At 34.6% G+C, this 13997-nt stretch overlaps 1 protein-coding gene across 19 annotated transcripts in view; it reads right to left on the bottom strand.

Moving 5' to 3' along the window:
• The window catches only part of DMD (dystrophin), a 1014969-nt gene that overhangs the window by 367647 nt on the left and 633325 nt on the right, over positions 1 to 13997 (bottom strand). For all 19 annotated transcript variants that reach the window (XM_015884249.2, XM_015884262.2, XM_032449414.1 and 16 more), the window contains 3 exons: positions 12834 to 13009; positions 2078 to 2225; positions 776 to 925 (listed from right to left, as the gene is read on the bottom strand). In XM_015884249.2, coding sequence (XP_015739735.2) covers positions 776 to 925; positions 2078 to 2225; positions 12834 to 13009 — 474 coding nt within the window. The remainder of the gene's footprint in view (positions 1 to 775; positions 926 to 2077; positions 2226 to 12833; positions 13010 to 13997) is intronic.

Here is a 13997-nt window from a genome sequence, read left to right as displayed (position 1 = left end):
AAACTCCAGCTTGTATTTTCAGTAAGGTACTCTGAAAAATAGCAGTTTTCTTACCTTTTCTTCCCAGAGATAAACACAGCTTAAACTTTATCCCCCCTCTTTATCACCCTGGTGCTATCAGCCTCACAAATCCTTCAGTTGTGTCTTCTAAATTCTACCTGTTCTCACCAGACTGATAAATACCTTGGATGGTGACCCTTTCAATAGTGCTTTCTACCATCTCTGCTACATACTACTACAACAATGATGTACAGCAAAATCCTGCCTTACTTTTCTTCTTGGGTACGAAAATCCCAAAAAGCAAAATGAACAGGATTTTTTTTACACAGGAACTCAGAGCTTACAGTTGGAAACAGTTGTAAGTTGCAGCTTCCATCTCAGTGTTTGGTAGAGAATTGGAAAGTGTTTCTATAAAAGCAATAAACCATTCACTACTGCCTCTCACTCATCTGAGTCACAAAAGGCAGAGTATTTGCTGAATCCTTAAAACAACCAAGCTACAAAAATGGTGCTCTGCACTCTCCTCTTAAGCAGCAGATGTAATTTAGAGAGTTAATTTGGATGCAACATCATCACTTTCAGGCACACATTGTCTCGTGTTATTGTTTCTCACAGCAGTGTGTTGCATACATTTTATTTCAGCAGGTTCATTATGTGTACAAATGTCTCTGCAGGTTCATCCAAAGAAAAATAATGCCCACTAGAAAATATACAATGCAAATATTTGTTGCAGATTAAAATTTTATGCTGTAGTTAAATCACTAATATGTCTAACCTTTAACAAGCGACGGCTAGCCTCCTTCAGTGTACTCTCAAGCTTATGTTTTCTTTCTGGGTTCAGTGATGCACTTCCAAGTGCTGTTCCTCCAGTTTCATTTAATCGTTTCAGTATTCCCTTGTGTGGCAGCAGCTCTTCAACTCTTAACTGGAACAGACAAATACAGCAGTTAAGATGAACTGTGGTAGAATTTTCAGCTCTCTTATCTTCAACCTTATCGATCTATCTATCAGCTGAAGGAATAAACTCAATTCAAGACAAAATAGCCAAAGCTTTCTGAACATATAAGGCTAAATCTCCCCCCAAAAGAGACTGTATTAGTGAATTAGATCTAAAGAGACCTAATGGTATACCTAACAGATACTTTCTACTTAAGAGTCAGAGGCATGAACTTAGCATATGTCTATGGCTTACATTCCTCAAAAACCTACGCACTATTTGTTCTATTTTTATTCATTTAGAAACAAATTGTATTTTTACTAAAGATTTATTTTTTTTTTCTTCCAAATTTTATTATAATAAGTATAATAGAAAGTCAAACCATTTATTTTGAGACTTTATATTCCATCACTTTCTGAGTTTGTTCAGCTTGGATTGAAATGAAGGATAAGTAGTCCTTATCTTCTAAAGAAAACTGGAAACCTTTTAGATATGTTGCCCACATAAATTATGCATCTTCCAGCTAAGGGTTAATTTACCACTGAGCAAGTTCTTAGACTTATTCTATTGAAAGTATTTCAAATCTAAACACAGCAATTCCTATTGCATATGTTCATGACTAGTATCATAGACTAAAAACTCTAACATCTTCATTAAATTATTAAAGCCTAAAAATATACTTTTAATATTCTGATTTTATATTTTCCAAAATAAAATGTACTTAAAAAGTCACTGTCAAGTTAATTCTAGAAAAAGCTGAAGCACTACTTTAAGCAGTTGATACTTACAATCATGCATGAATTTCAAGATACATTTCTTGTGAAATACTGAATATAATTTCCTTACTGGGTATTTTTAACATGTTAAAATGACAACTATAGAAACATTTTTTACAGATGAAACTGTCACGTTCAAATATCAGAAACTTGAACTAAAAGGTAAGAATGAAAAATGTCGTGATTCATTATTTAGTGGCAGGATAGGTATTTCCCTTTCACTACATTTTCCATTACTTCTCTGATTTTTTGTATGCTTAGTATATACTTCTACCTGGTCTTTCAAACCAAAAATAGCATTTAATTTTCTTAAATGAAGAAATGACAAATTAAAAAATAAGAGAAATATTAATTCTCAAAATACCTTTACTTTGCCAAGGCAGTCTCGTAGCTGGTCTTCATTCCCTGGTTCAAGGGGAACAGCAATGGTGCTCTCTGTTTCCTCTAACCATAAAATCAGCTTGTTCAAGTCTTCTTGAAATTCTGATAAAATATTCTTTTCTTCCTCTATCCTGTAATGAAAACAAGAAATAAATTATTTTGTGTGCTCCAAGAGAACTAACAGCATGGAAACTCAGTGCCAGAAACTAAGAACTCTAGCAGGAAACTTTATCAAAATAGATCTGAAGAGAGTGCTACTTAAATATATTTGAATACATTGTGGAAACATAGTTGTGTGACCATGCCACATACTTTGAGTAAAGCGTAGTATTATTAGTCCCTGTGAAGAAACTGGATCAGATTTTTCTCACTTAACATTAGTTGTCTATTTGCTCCATGTCTACAGATCAGCTCCTGATTCTCTACTGTGAATTCTTTTCACTGAATAACAGTTTTCATGTAAATGTTATAAATGATCACAATAAGAACAAAATAGCTGTATTTTTCTTTTATTAATTAAAGAGAATCCATGTGACTAAGACATAAACATTGAAGGTATCTGAAGTCAGATACAATTCTTTCACCACAACTTTATGAATATATGGATATCTATGCTTTTGTGTCCAAGTTTCCCAAAGCTATCAAGATACATATGGAAATCATCTCAAAGGCAGCAGGGAATAGCACTGGCAGAATCTGAGCCCCTTGGGACTAACATTATGCATGAAACTATTTTGAAGGAGAAAAATCAGGTCAAAATAAAACAACCTGTAATTTATCCTTCAAGCTAATTCACAAAGCTAAGAATACATTTGTATGGAAAGATTAAGTTGTTCGGGGTTTTTTTTGTTTGTTTGTTTGTTTTGTTTTTTTATTCCTGTTTCTTTTTCCTTTGAAGTGACTTAAGATCAAAGCAAAAGGCACAAAAATGGATTATTATTATTTCCAAGATCCAACTGAGTTTGAGAGATTAGGCCATTTATTGTACGTAATAAGATGTTGTATTAGTATTTTGAGAATATAACTTTACATCACAATGGAGAACCAAGATCAGCATTACTAACACATTATTTCTGAATTGGTTTTGTTGTGTTTTTTTTTTCAAGTATTAACAAAGACTGGGACTGATTTTTAAGTATGTCTGGTATCCCATACTTGACACTTCTCAGGCCTGACAACCAAGTCAGAACCCTCAGAACATGCTGAGATGTGAAATAGAATGAAACCTAATTTAAATGATGTAATCTTTTATTTATAGGATAGATTATTTACACTTTGTTTCCCCCCCTTTGGAAACTATTTTTTCTGATTGCTGACTTGAGCAAATATTTCTTTAGAAATTATATTCAAATGAATTCCAGATAAAAAAGAATCAGTAGGAAGTGTCAAGTTTTACATCATCCAATTAGAAAAATACAGAAAACAACTGTTGTTTGAAAAACCTGAATGTCCGCGCACCTATAGAATGATAAACAGCTACGAAAGTAAAAGCTAAAAGATTTTATTTAATCAGAACAGGGATTTAGGAGTTTCTAATAGTATCTCTCATGAAGTTATACAATCTAGAATATTTCTCCATAAATTATCAAAAGTCTGCTTTATCAATGACATCTTGTATGCTATTTTTCCCCCGCTGTATAATTTTCCATAGACAAAAGCATTCTGATGTTTAAGTGTTCTGCATTTAAATAAATCGAAAAAAAAAAAGAAAAAGAAAAAGGAAAGAAAAAGGAAGGAAAAAAGAAAAGGAAGAAGAAGAAAAAAAGTAAAAGAACAGAAAAGAAAAAAGAAAAAGAAAAGAAAAGAAGAAAGAAAGAGAAAGAAAAAGAAAAGAAAAAGAAAAGAAAAAGAAAGAAAAAGAAAAAGAAAAAGAAAAAGAAAAGAAAAAAAAAAGAAAAGGAAAAAGAGAAAAAAAGAAAGAAGAAGAAAAGGAAAAGAGAGAAAGAAAAGGAAAAGAAAGGAAAACTACAGAATGTGTCAAATCCATTTTAAGTAATATTGCTGTTAGAAGAATTCTATTACCCTGAGCAGGGAAAATTCTAATGATAATAAGGGCATTAACTCATCTGCCAAACTAAATTTCATTTCATAGCAAAAGTATCGTCTGATTCCACAGTACAAACAAGACATTCTCATAGGTGAAGATTCTTGAGGAAGGAAAAAATCATACTGTTAGAATTCTGACTATTCTAAAATAAAATACAGGGTCATACTGTTCAGTTATTATTTTACACAGCACCTAAATTAGCAAACATTAATGGATTTATGTGCCTTCCATCTTATTGATTACTGCATTACCTCAACAAGTCAACTTTGTAAGTGCTCTGCAGGATGAATAAACACTGCAGAGCATCTACTAACCTCCCTCTGAAGCGGAATGCTAAGAAACAGCATAAAATACCATGGAAAAAAGTGTACACCAGAATGCACTATCAAGCTCCTGTATCCACCAGCCTGATTGCTCTGAGGATGCCACATCTTAAGAAAATATGGAATATACGAATGCCACCCACAGGTGTGATACACTCCACAGGTGCCTTTCCTGGATGGCAAAAGCCAGGCAATAAGATTATAAAGACAAAAATTCAATTTATGCCAACTGAACAGAAAATATCTTCAACTTCTGCCCTAAATTCATGTTTTTTTCATGGTCAAAATAATTAAGAGTGTAGCAACTCCAACAATATATGCAGTGAATATCTGAGATAAGAAAAATCTTGCTATAGAATAGCATTGTACATTGATGTTTCCAAATAATTATGAACAAGTATCTCATACTTTCAAGGTTTTTCTTCACAGTACAATTTAAAGATGTTTTCTATTAACATCTAAAATATGAAGCATTACTTCTTTGTTTCCCTTCAAGTTTAGTGCTTTTTGTTAAATTTATTTGAACATGTAGTACTGATAATAATGAATGGGATATTAAAAACTCTCTATTTACAATTAAGTTCCTGATATTTTACTTCCTGAGTCAATTCAATGCATTTGGATAAGAAAAAAACAGTAAGTTCTACTTGAAATATTGGGTGCAAGTTATAAATATTCTTAATAATGTCTTCAGGAAATGGAATTGCAATGATTATGGATGAAAGAAAATCATTTATACAGAAAACCAAGTGTAAAATGTATTACTAAGTATTATGAAGTCCAATAATAAATCATGCATACAATCATAATAAATATACACAGTTTGTGTAAAGGAGATTAATAAAATTCAAGACAAGTTTAAATGGAGGAATTTTTTTTCATAACTTGGCTGGTTAGGGAGGGGGTTCTCATTCATGTACACTGTACTTTACAAATGACAAAATCATCAAACTATATGTTATAATTGTAAGGAACGCTTGCTAGATGAAAGGGCCGAGGGTGAGCCCTGCCTTCCTCCCTGTCCCAGGATAAGCCCTGGCTTCACCAAACAGAAGCATCACACTGAATGTCTAAGAGACGCATGTGTGTTGAGCATTGTGCACTGTTACCCTGACATACATTCACCAATTGAGCAGCACCATACCCTGCCCTGTTCATCTCTGACCTCTGTGCGGTCTTCAAAGAGGCATGAGTGCCCCACAGCCCCTGCAGCAAACCTGCCCATCCTCTGCCTGTCTTTGCAAGAGATTAGGGCAGATGAGGATAACTGGGAATGTCACTGAAGATACATCTCATTCTTAATATGAGAAAAGAATCTTACAGTTTTCCATGTGAATGTCTTCTTACTCATGTACTCATATATGAGCACAGGCAATTTTCAGATATCAGTACAAAATAAAAAGTGTTTGATACAGGTCTATTTTTATTTTTTTTTTATCTTACTCATATACTTACTCATATACAAGATAGTAATTAAAAGATCCACTGCAATTAATAGAAGCTGTAGGTGCACTTCATAATTTACTTCACAAATTACTCTTGGCCTGTTACAGCATTACTTCTATTATAAATAACATCCTGCATGACAAGTGTCATATTATGCAAGCCACAAAAATAAAAGAGACATTCTATTAGCTGAACAAGTCAATAACATAAAAAGTTTTAATATAATGAATGCTTGTACCTTTTAAACAAGTTGATTTCTATCACCATGATAACATTTGGAGCATTTGTTACATGAATTTTAAACACTTTGAAATTACATAGTGACAATGACCAGTGAGCCGTAGGTAGTTCTTAAGGAAGTGTGGACTTCCAAATCTGAGCTTAAACTGGAACACGAAATGTGAATCTCCAGCTCTCCAATGGCATACACAGAGTAGTTGGGAGCACATATTGCTGGGTAAGCAGATGAGTAAGGAGTAAGATGCAATTCCAGCAGCTGACCCTAAGGACCAAGGCAGATCCATCTCCAGCATAGATTTGCGTGCTGATATCATTACCTCTCCTTTTACACCAAACTAAGTTCCTGAAGACCTTTCAAACTGCCTCTAATTTAGCAAATGTCTTATTTTATTAATCCTGAAATGTAACTACCCTTGACTGTTGGAAAATTCTCAACTTAGAGTAACTTCCAGTAGTCCAGGTGAATATTCTCAAGCATACTACTTCATGTTTTCTGTGTTAAAATACCACAGCTTTTTATTCGCATTTCTAAATTCATAGGAACCCCTTAGTCAACTGTTCTCACTGCATGGATGTTTAAATGAATACATTTCACTTATGGAAGGTAATGTATTTAGTATATATAATGTTTGAATGTTAAGTAGTAAATCAAATGAAACAAAAAAGTCAGTTTTCCTAACAGAAGAAAATTATTTTAGTAGGCAACAAAATACCCCAGGTAAATTTTTTACTATTTGTAATCCTTAATTATAATGGTTAACTATTAAATAATCATTAATTTCCTATTTCAAGAAAGCTTGAGTTTTTCAATTACAGTTCCTAGAGGCCATATAAAATGCACACTGGCTCATGTATTTTTTCCTTAGTCAATATTTTGATACAAATACCATAGCAAACCAAATAATTTGAGAAACACCTTAGATAGTTACAGTTTGTAGCTGCACCCATGTGATGTTGGCTCTGGGCAGCCTGGTCTGGTAGTTAGCAACCCTGCACATAGCAGTGGGGTTGAAACTAGATGAGCATTATGGTCCTTTTCAACACAGGCCATTCCATGATTCTGTGATGTTGGATGCATTTGGGAGGTATCAGCTAGACACAGAAAATACACAGTCATGGGAGTAACATGGGTTTGCATTTGCTTGTGACTTGTACTTTATGGTTGGACTAACTGATTTTGGTGGTCTTTAACAATCATAATGACCTTACAAATAATGTTTTGATGTTCTTTTCTAAATATGCAGCTGCTGAATTTGTATGTGTGGTTGTTTCTAAGATAAGGAATTAGTCCACTTAGCTGTTTTTACTGAGAATTTAAGAAGCCACTGAAATAGTAAGCTGACAGTTCAGTGAAAATATTTACAAAGAAAGAATAAATTTTCTTTATTTCTCCAGGGAATATGCAAATATATTTCACCTGGGTAAGGACCTTTAAATAAAGTAATTGAAATGAAATGAAAAATATCACCAAAACTGTGGGAAAGCCAAATGTAAATATTAACCAGCAGCAAGCTCAGCTACAACACTACATGTAAACAGAATGTAAATTTATATCATAGTGATGTTTTTATATCAAATTACTGTAAGAAAAATAAAGAGAAGAATTTGCAAGTATTTTAGCCTTTGTATTGTCACTGTTTCGGTAATTTCTTCAAACTCACTTGAATAAAGATCTGAATAGACAGTCTTACATGTTCAAACTCATTAGAAGTGCAAATCTATTGCAGCTAAAACAGTGAAAAATCATCTTCCATTCAACAGAATCTGATTAAAAAAAAAAAAAATTAAAATAACAGATCATGTTTAAAAAAATGGTTAATCCCGAAACAGCTAAGGAAACCCCTGAGCATCTCTTTTCAGAAAATGTTTATGAATGTTCACCACATGAAGTTCATACTTAGCAGGTGCAAAGGCAGAGTACCACTCTGCAGCCACCACTCAGCACTTGAAAGCCCACACGTACATTAAGGCAAGGCACTGCATCCTCAAGCCATCCAAAACTTAAGTTTCCCATCAGTGTGACTCAGTGGACGCAGAGTAATATTGCCCAATGTACAGAGCCTTACGTGACAGAAAACAAAAAGGCAAGAGAGCTTCTGATGGTGCAGTTTACAAACTTTTGCCATCAAAATTATTGTTGGGATATGAAGAAGAAGCAACTGATTTTTTTCTCATCCTCTCTTGTCTGTGGTTAGTAGTAGCATCTGTTCAAGAGACTACTGCAACTTCCCTATCTCCAAAAATCTTTGTTTTTTATTACACGCAATTCCTGAGCATAAACTCAGACTCCTCCAAAAGCTTGTGCTTGCAGCAAAATGCTGAAAGAAACTCAATTAAATTCCCAATTTCCTAACTAGCAGTGTATCAGGCTTTCAATCGTGCTTCACTTTATTTGACTGCTTGGTCTATTTTGAAGGTATCAGTAAGATAAAATGACTAGATGTGATAAAATTACATTCTTCTCTACTTCATAGCTGGATGGATTAGACTGGAAGATACAGAAACATTAAACACTGAATTCAAACTTCTACAGCTTTGAAACTCTTTGATAAATGCAACTGGAGTTTCAGTGTCAGTCTTGAATCTGTGTTTAGTCAGGGATCTACACCTGAACTATTAAAACTTAAAAAATGAGAAAACTAAAATAAAATATTTAAAATGCACCTGCTTGTTTTTACTGAAGAATAGTACATGATCTTCAAATTGTTCTGAGTTGGTTTGATACTAAGCTAAGCAATGCAGTTGACAACAGAAAGAAAGGATGCCAACCAAAGGGATCTAAGAAAACCTGAGAAGTGAGCCCACACGAGCCCACTAAGATTCAACAGTCAAGTGCAAAATACTGTGCCTTGATTGGGGAACTCCAAAATATGTGCACATGTTCAGAGAAGAACTCACTGAGAGCAGCCCTGCCAAGAAAGATGAAGAGCTAGACATGAGGCAGCAGCGTGCTCTTGCAGATCAGAAGGCCAAAACTATCCTGGGCTGCATCAAAAGAGGAGAAGCCAGTGATTATCTCCATCTACTCCACCTATGTAAGACCCCATCTGGAGTAATGCACTCAGGCCTGGGGCTCCCAGTACAGGAAAGATGCAGAACTGTTGGAGTGGGTAAAGAGGAGGGTCATGAAGATGGTCAGAAGACAGGAGTACCTCTGACTTCACTAGACCTTCTGTCCTTAAAAAGTGCTCATAAACAAGAGAGGAACCAACTTTTTACATGAGCAAATAATGACAGAAGAAAGGGAGTGGTTCTGAACTAAAAAAGGAGAGATCTGGATTAGATTTGAGGAGAAGATTCTTTACTCAGAAGACAGTGTGGCACTGGAACAGGTTGTCCAGAGGAGCTGTGGTGCTCCATCCCTGGAGGTATTTGAGGCCATATTGGATGAGGCTCTGATCAGCCTGAGCTGGTATAGGGCAGCCTTGCCCATGGGTTGGAACTGGACAATCTTAAAGATCTCCTCTAACCCAAACAATTCTATGACTCTATGGCTCCCCTGGAAATGTCACCATATATGCTCATCGCCAACTAAGTTCTCATATTCGTGTGTCTTACAAAAAATATCTATGGTGATTTTTTATTTTCCTTTTTAAACTTTTTACACTTTTTTTTTTTTTTATTCTAACAACTAATAAGTATTTTTAACTAGTTTGAGAAATACAGACCTTATGCCCCACCTGTAAATTTTTCAAGATTATATAAAAAATATTGTTTGTAAAACAATCACAAAGGAGAATTTGAAATATTTAAATTTTCCTTGCAATTTAATACTGTTTTGACATACATTCTTTGGTACTGATTACAGTGAAAGAAATATCAAAGTTAATTTTCACTGACATACATTCTTTGGTACTGATTACAATGAAAGAGATATCAAAGTTAATTTTCAGATATTAGGTGTAGCTTCTCTTCAAAGCCTAGTTATTATATCTCAGATTTAGATACATTATATGACTTCTAACATGACCAAGTACCATTTTACAGCAACTGCTGGTGGCAGCTGTACTAGTTGAACATTATCTATTCAACACTGGTGTCAAAGGAATTATACCTGTGTAAACATGCCCTGTATAAACATACACGAAGACAAACACAGGTGGTGGTACCAAGTCTGAGTGAGTGAGAAGTAATGACACACAAAAGAAACAACTGGAGGTCACTACATTTGACCCTTCTTGCTTTGTTTTTTCATTAAGATCATTAAGTTGAAATTGGATTCAGATCCTGAGAGAGAACCTGAATGTACCCCAAACCAAATTAGAAAAACTAAGGAATGACTGAAAGATGTCAAAGCTAAAAAGAAATACAAATCCCATTATATGGGATTCACTTCAACCTGGAGAAGAGAAGGTCCCAGGAAGAACTGATGGCAGCCTTTCAGTATATAAAGGGGAGCTATAAGAAAGAAGGGTACAGACAGGGTCTGTTGTGACAGAACAAGGGGAAGTGATTTCAGACTAAAAGAGAGGAGATTTAGACTGGACATAAGAAAAGGTTTTTTTACAATAAGGGTGGTGAGCCACTGGAAAAGGTTGCCCAGAGATGTGGTGGATGCCCTGTCCATGAAGACATTTGAGATCAGGCTGGATGAGGTTTTGAGGGATCTAATTTAGCTGTAGAATCATTGCAGGGGAGTTCAACTAAGTGATTTTTTGAGTTGGAAAACAAACAATTCTATGATTCCATGACATCAAGGCAATATGAAGACCATGATGTAGATGTGTCTTACGTCCCTTCATGCCCAGCATAATCAAAAATTAAGACTTAGGGCACACAATATGTTCCTGTCACCTAAGTGTCTTTCCTTTGAAAGATACTATAGAACTGAAAAGAAGAGGGAAAGAAGAAAAAGATGGGATCTTGTTTGAAGTAGCAGCTAAACTGAGGGTAGGATCTTCTTCTACAATCTTGGAACAGAAAGCATGTCCCTGGCATGCTAAAGAGACACATCTCTGGCATAGCCAAGGAGGCAAGACACTGAACAGAAGTGCAAAATCCTCCATTGTAGATCAATGGCACTTATGTCACGACAACATTTTTCTGTACTCATTAACTGACATATACTGACGTACTCATTAACTGACAATATGTATACTGACCTAAGTCTCTGCAACCACAATACTCAATACATCACACAAATCGCCTTTACAGAGGAAAACTAAACAACCACAGAACAATCAACAGATCAAATAGAGCAAAAGGAGGAATAGATGAGTGTAAATGGGTGATTATTTAAGATCCCTCATCAAGGGAACACAGCCGTATTATTCACAGCCTATATAACAGATCCTAGGCTTCACTAAAACATAAGAGGTGTCAAAGAGCCCCATAGACCATTAGCACAGCCTTGCGCCAGAACAGCTCTGAGATACACATTTCTGTTGATAAATGAGGGCAAGCACAGTACCTGCATTTACCAGAAGTGGGACAGATTTTGTATTCTCAGACAAAGGTCAACCACCAATCTTTCGCTTTGATGTTACCGTAGTAGCTTACAGGGCTATTAAAATGATATGTTATTGTTTTGTAAGTGTTAGCACTTACTTTACAAGGTAGGGCTTGAAAACGCAGATGGTTTTCAATTGTACAAAAGAACAGTTTTTAGAGCAATAAAGAAAGACTGAGGACTCCCACGTGTAACAAGCAGTGTTACCATCACACCTGGAAATACAGCAGAAAGTAACATTTAAAGCACCAGGACAGCTTCTGACAGCTTAGCTTATTTGCTTCATCTCCTCCTTTCAATGAGCTCAAAGCAAAAGCTGAATCTTAATTAAACTCAACAATCACCTTTCTTAAAACTGCCTGACCACTCCAGTGAGAATTTTCACAGCTTTTGCTATAACGACACACACACAAGGGCACATGACACATCAGAAGAAACTAAAGCGTTCACTAGTAGCTAGCTCTCCTAGCAAATCTCCAGCACTCACTGGTGTACCTCAATAAGAAGTAAGCTCTGTTTTAAAAACCTCGCTTGAAGAAAACTTTGCCAATGACTAAATTTTAAAGGAGAATGTCAAGTCTGTTTAGGAATAGCATTTTCATAAAGAAAACATTACAAAATCTAACATGAGTAGAAACACTTTTTTTCAATTGGAATCACTCTTTTTTAAACAAATCAAACCACATTTTCATTATCTGTAACTGAAATGCTCCTCTGACTGCAAGAGGGAATCAAATTAATCTGGAAGTGATTATAAATAACATTAAATTAATCAATCTATTCTTTTTATCCAACCTGAATGAAATGCAGATGTTAATGGCACCAATGATGAGAAATGAATTAAAGTAGGATTAACAGTATTAATTAGCTAAGGTATTATTAGTATTATAGATATACATTTTAATGATATACTATCAAATAGAGGGATGCTAAATCAGCTGTAAATTACAGAAAATGGAGCTCTAAACTGTTCTACTTTTAACCAAGAAATAATGTATGCTTGTTTATTGTTTTTAAGCATTACGAGTACAAATACAAAAATGTGGAGTATGGAAGGGAGTTGCAGTCATTGACAGGAATGGGCAGAAAAGAAGAATTAAATGATCACTGATATGAAATGTAATTACTGATCATTTGATACGAATATAGAAACTCCAAATGCTAAGAGAGAGTTGGAAATAAATTCAATATAGCCAAAATAGTTTTACAATATTTTCACTTTCTTCTAACCTACCTCTTTTTTTTCTCTACCAGCTGTCTGCAGATCTCCTGCCACCGGGTATTCAGATTTCCTAGTTGCTCCTTCAGCACGTTAGCATCTGCTGCTGATGACTGCTCAATAATTTCTTCGCCAGTTACATTCAGTGTTTTGACAACAGTTTGCTGTCGCCCAATGCCATCCTGAAGCTCCTGCAAAGTAACCAACACATACACATACTCATAAAAATGTCAAGCATGAAAGAAAATGCTTCATCACATACAGGCCAGATGGAAAGAGGTGAAAGTATTTACTATCACCTGAATTCCAAATAGAAAAATCCAAAGCAAAACAGACAAAAACATATCTTTTAGTTGTTTTTTTTTGTTTTGTTTTTCTTTTCTTCTTTTTTTTTTTTTTAAACAAGTACCTTTTGGGTTGTTTCGTTCTTGTTGTTGTTATTTTTTTTTTTTTTTTTTTCTTTTTTTCTTTTTTTTTTTTAACAAGTACCTTTTGGGTTGTTTCGTTCTTGTTGTTGTTATTTTTGTCTATATTCTTGTCAGATAAAGATCATAGCAGTAAGATCATTTTGTGAGAAAGACTTGTGAACCAATTTGCTGCTACACCCCTGAAGGTATAAACTCTTTTGTGTTGTTTTGTTGCTTTTTTTGTTTTGTTTTGTTTTGTTTTTTTAAATATCCAGTGAACCATTGTGAACAAATCAACACAAATCAAATAAGAAAATGTTTCAAGAGCATTTCCAGATGCTATTAAAAATTGCATTAGTCCCTGATTGCAAGAAACTTGATAAACCTTTGTCCACTTTTTGAGTGGGAACTACACTTCTAAGGAATTCTATTACTTATATAGTTTCTGTTTACAAAACAAAATTCAGAACTACCAAAAGACAACCAAGACAAACTATTTTCCAAGTTTTACTAACTGTATCTTTTATCATTAGAAGTCTACCACACAGTTCATTTTATTTTAAAAACAAACAAACAAAAAACCCCCACAGTTCTGACTCTATAGTTTAAGCACTGAGCATGGTGTGCCTGTTCAGGAAAGTATGCATACATAAATAAGGAAATCAATCATTTCCCATTCTTAGTCATCAGTAGACCATGAGTATTTTTACCGTGTAATTTCTCAAAATGTCCAAGCAGAAAAGAGTAAAATCATTTTCAACAGTTTACTGCT

The sequence above is a fragment of the Coturnix japonica genome, chromosome 1 (assembly GCF_001577835.2).
Source record: "Coturnix japonica isolate 7356 chromosome 1, Coturnix japonica 2.1, whole genome shotgun sequence".
NCBI classification, from domain to species: Eukaryota; Metazoa; Chordata; class Aves; order Galliformes; family Phasianidae; genus Coturnix; species Coturnix japonica.
This window is presented reverse-complemented; position numbering and strand designations above follow the sequence as displayed.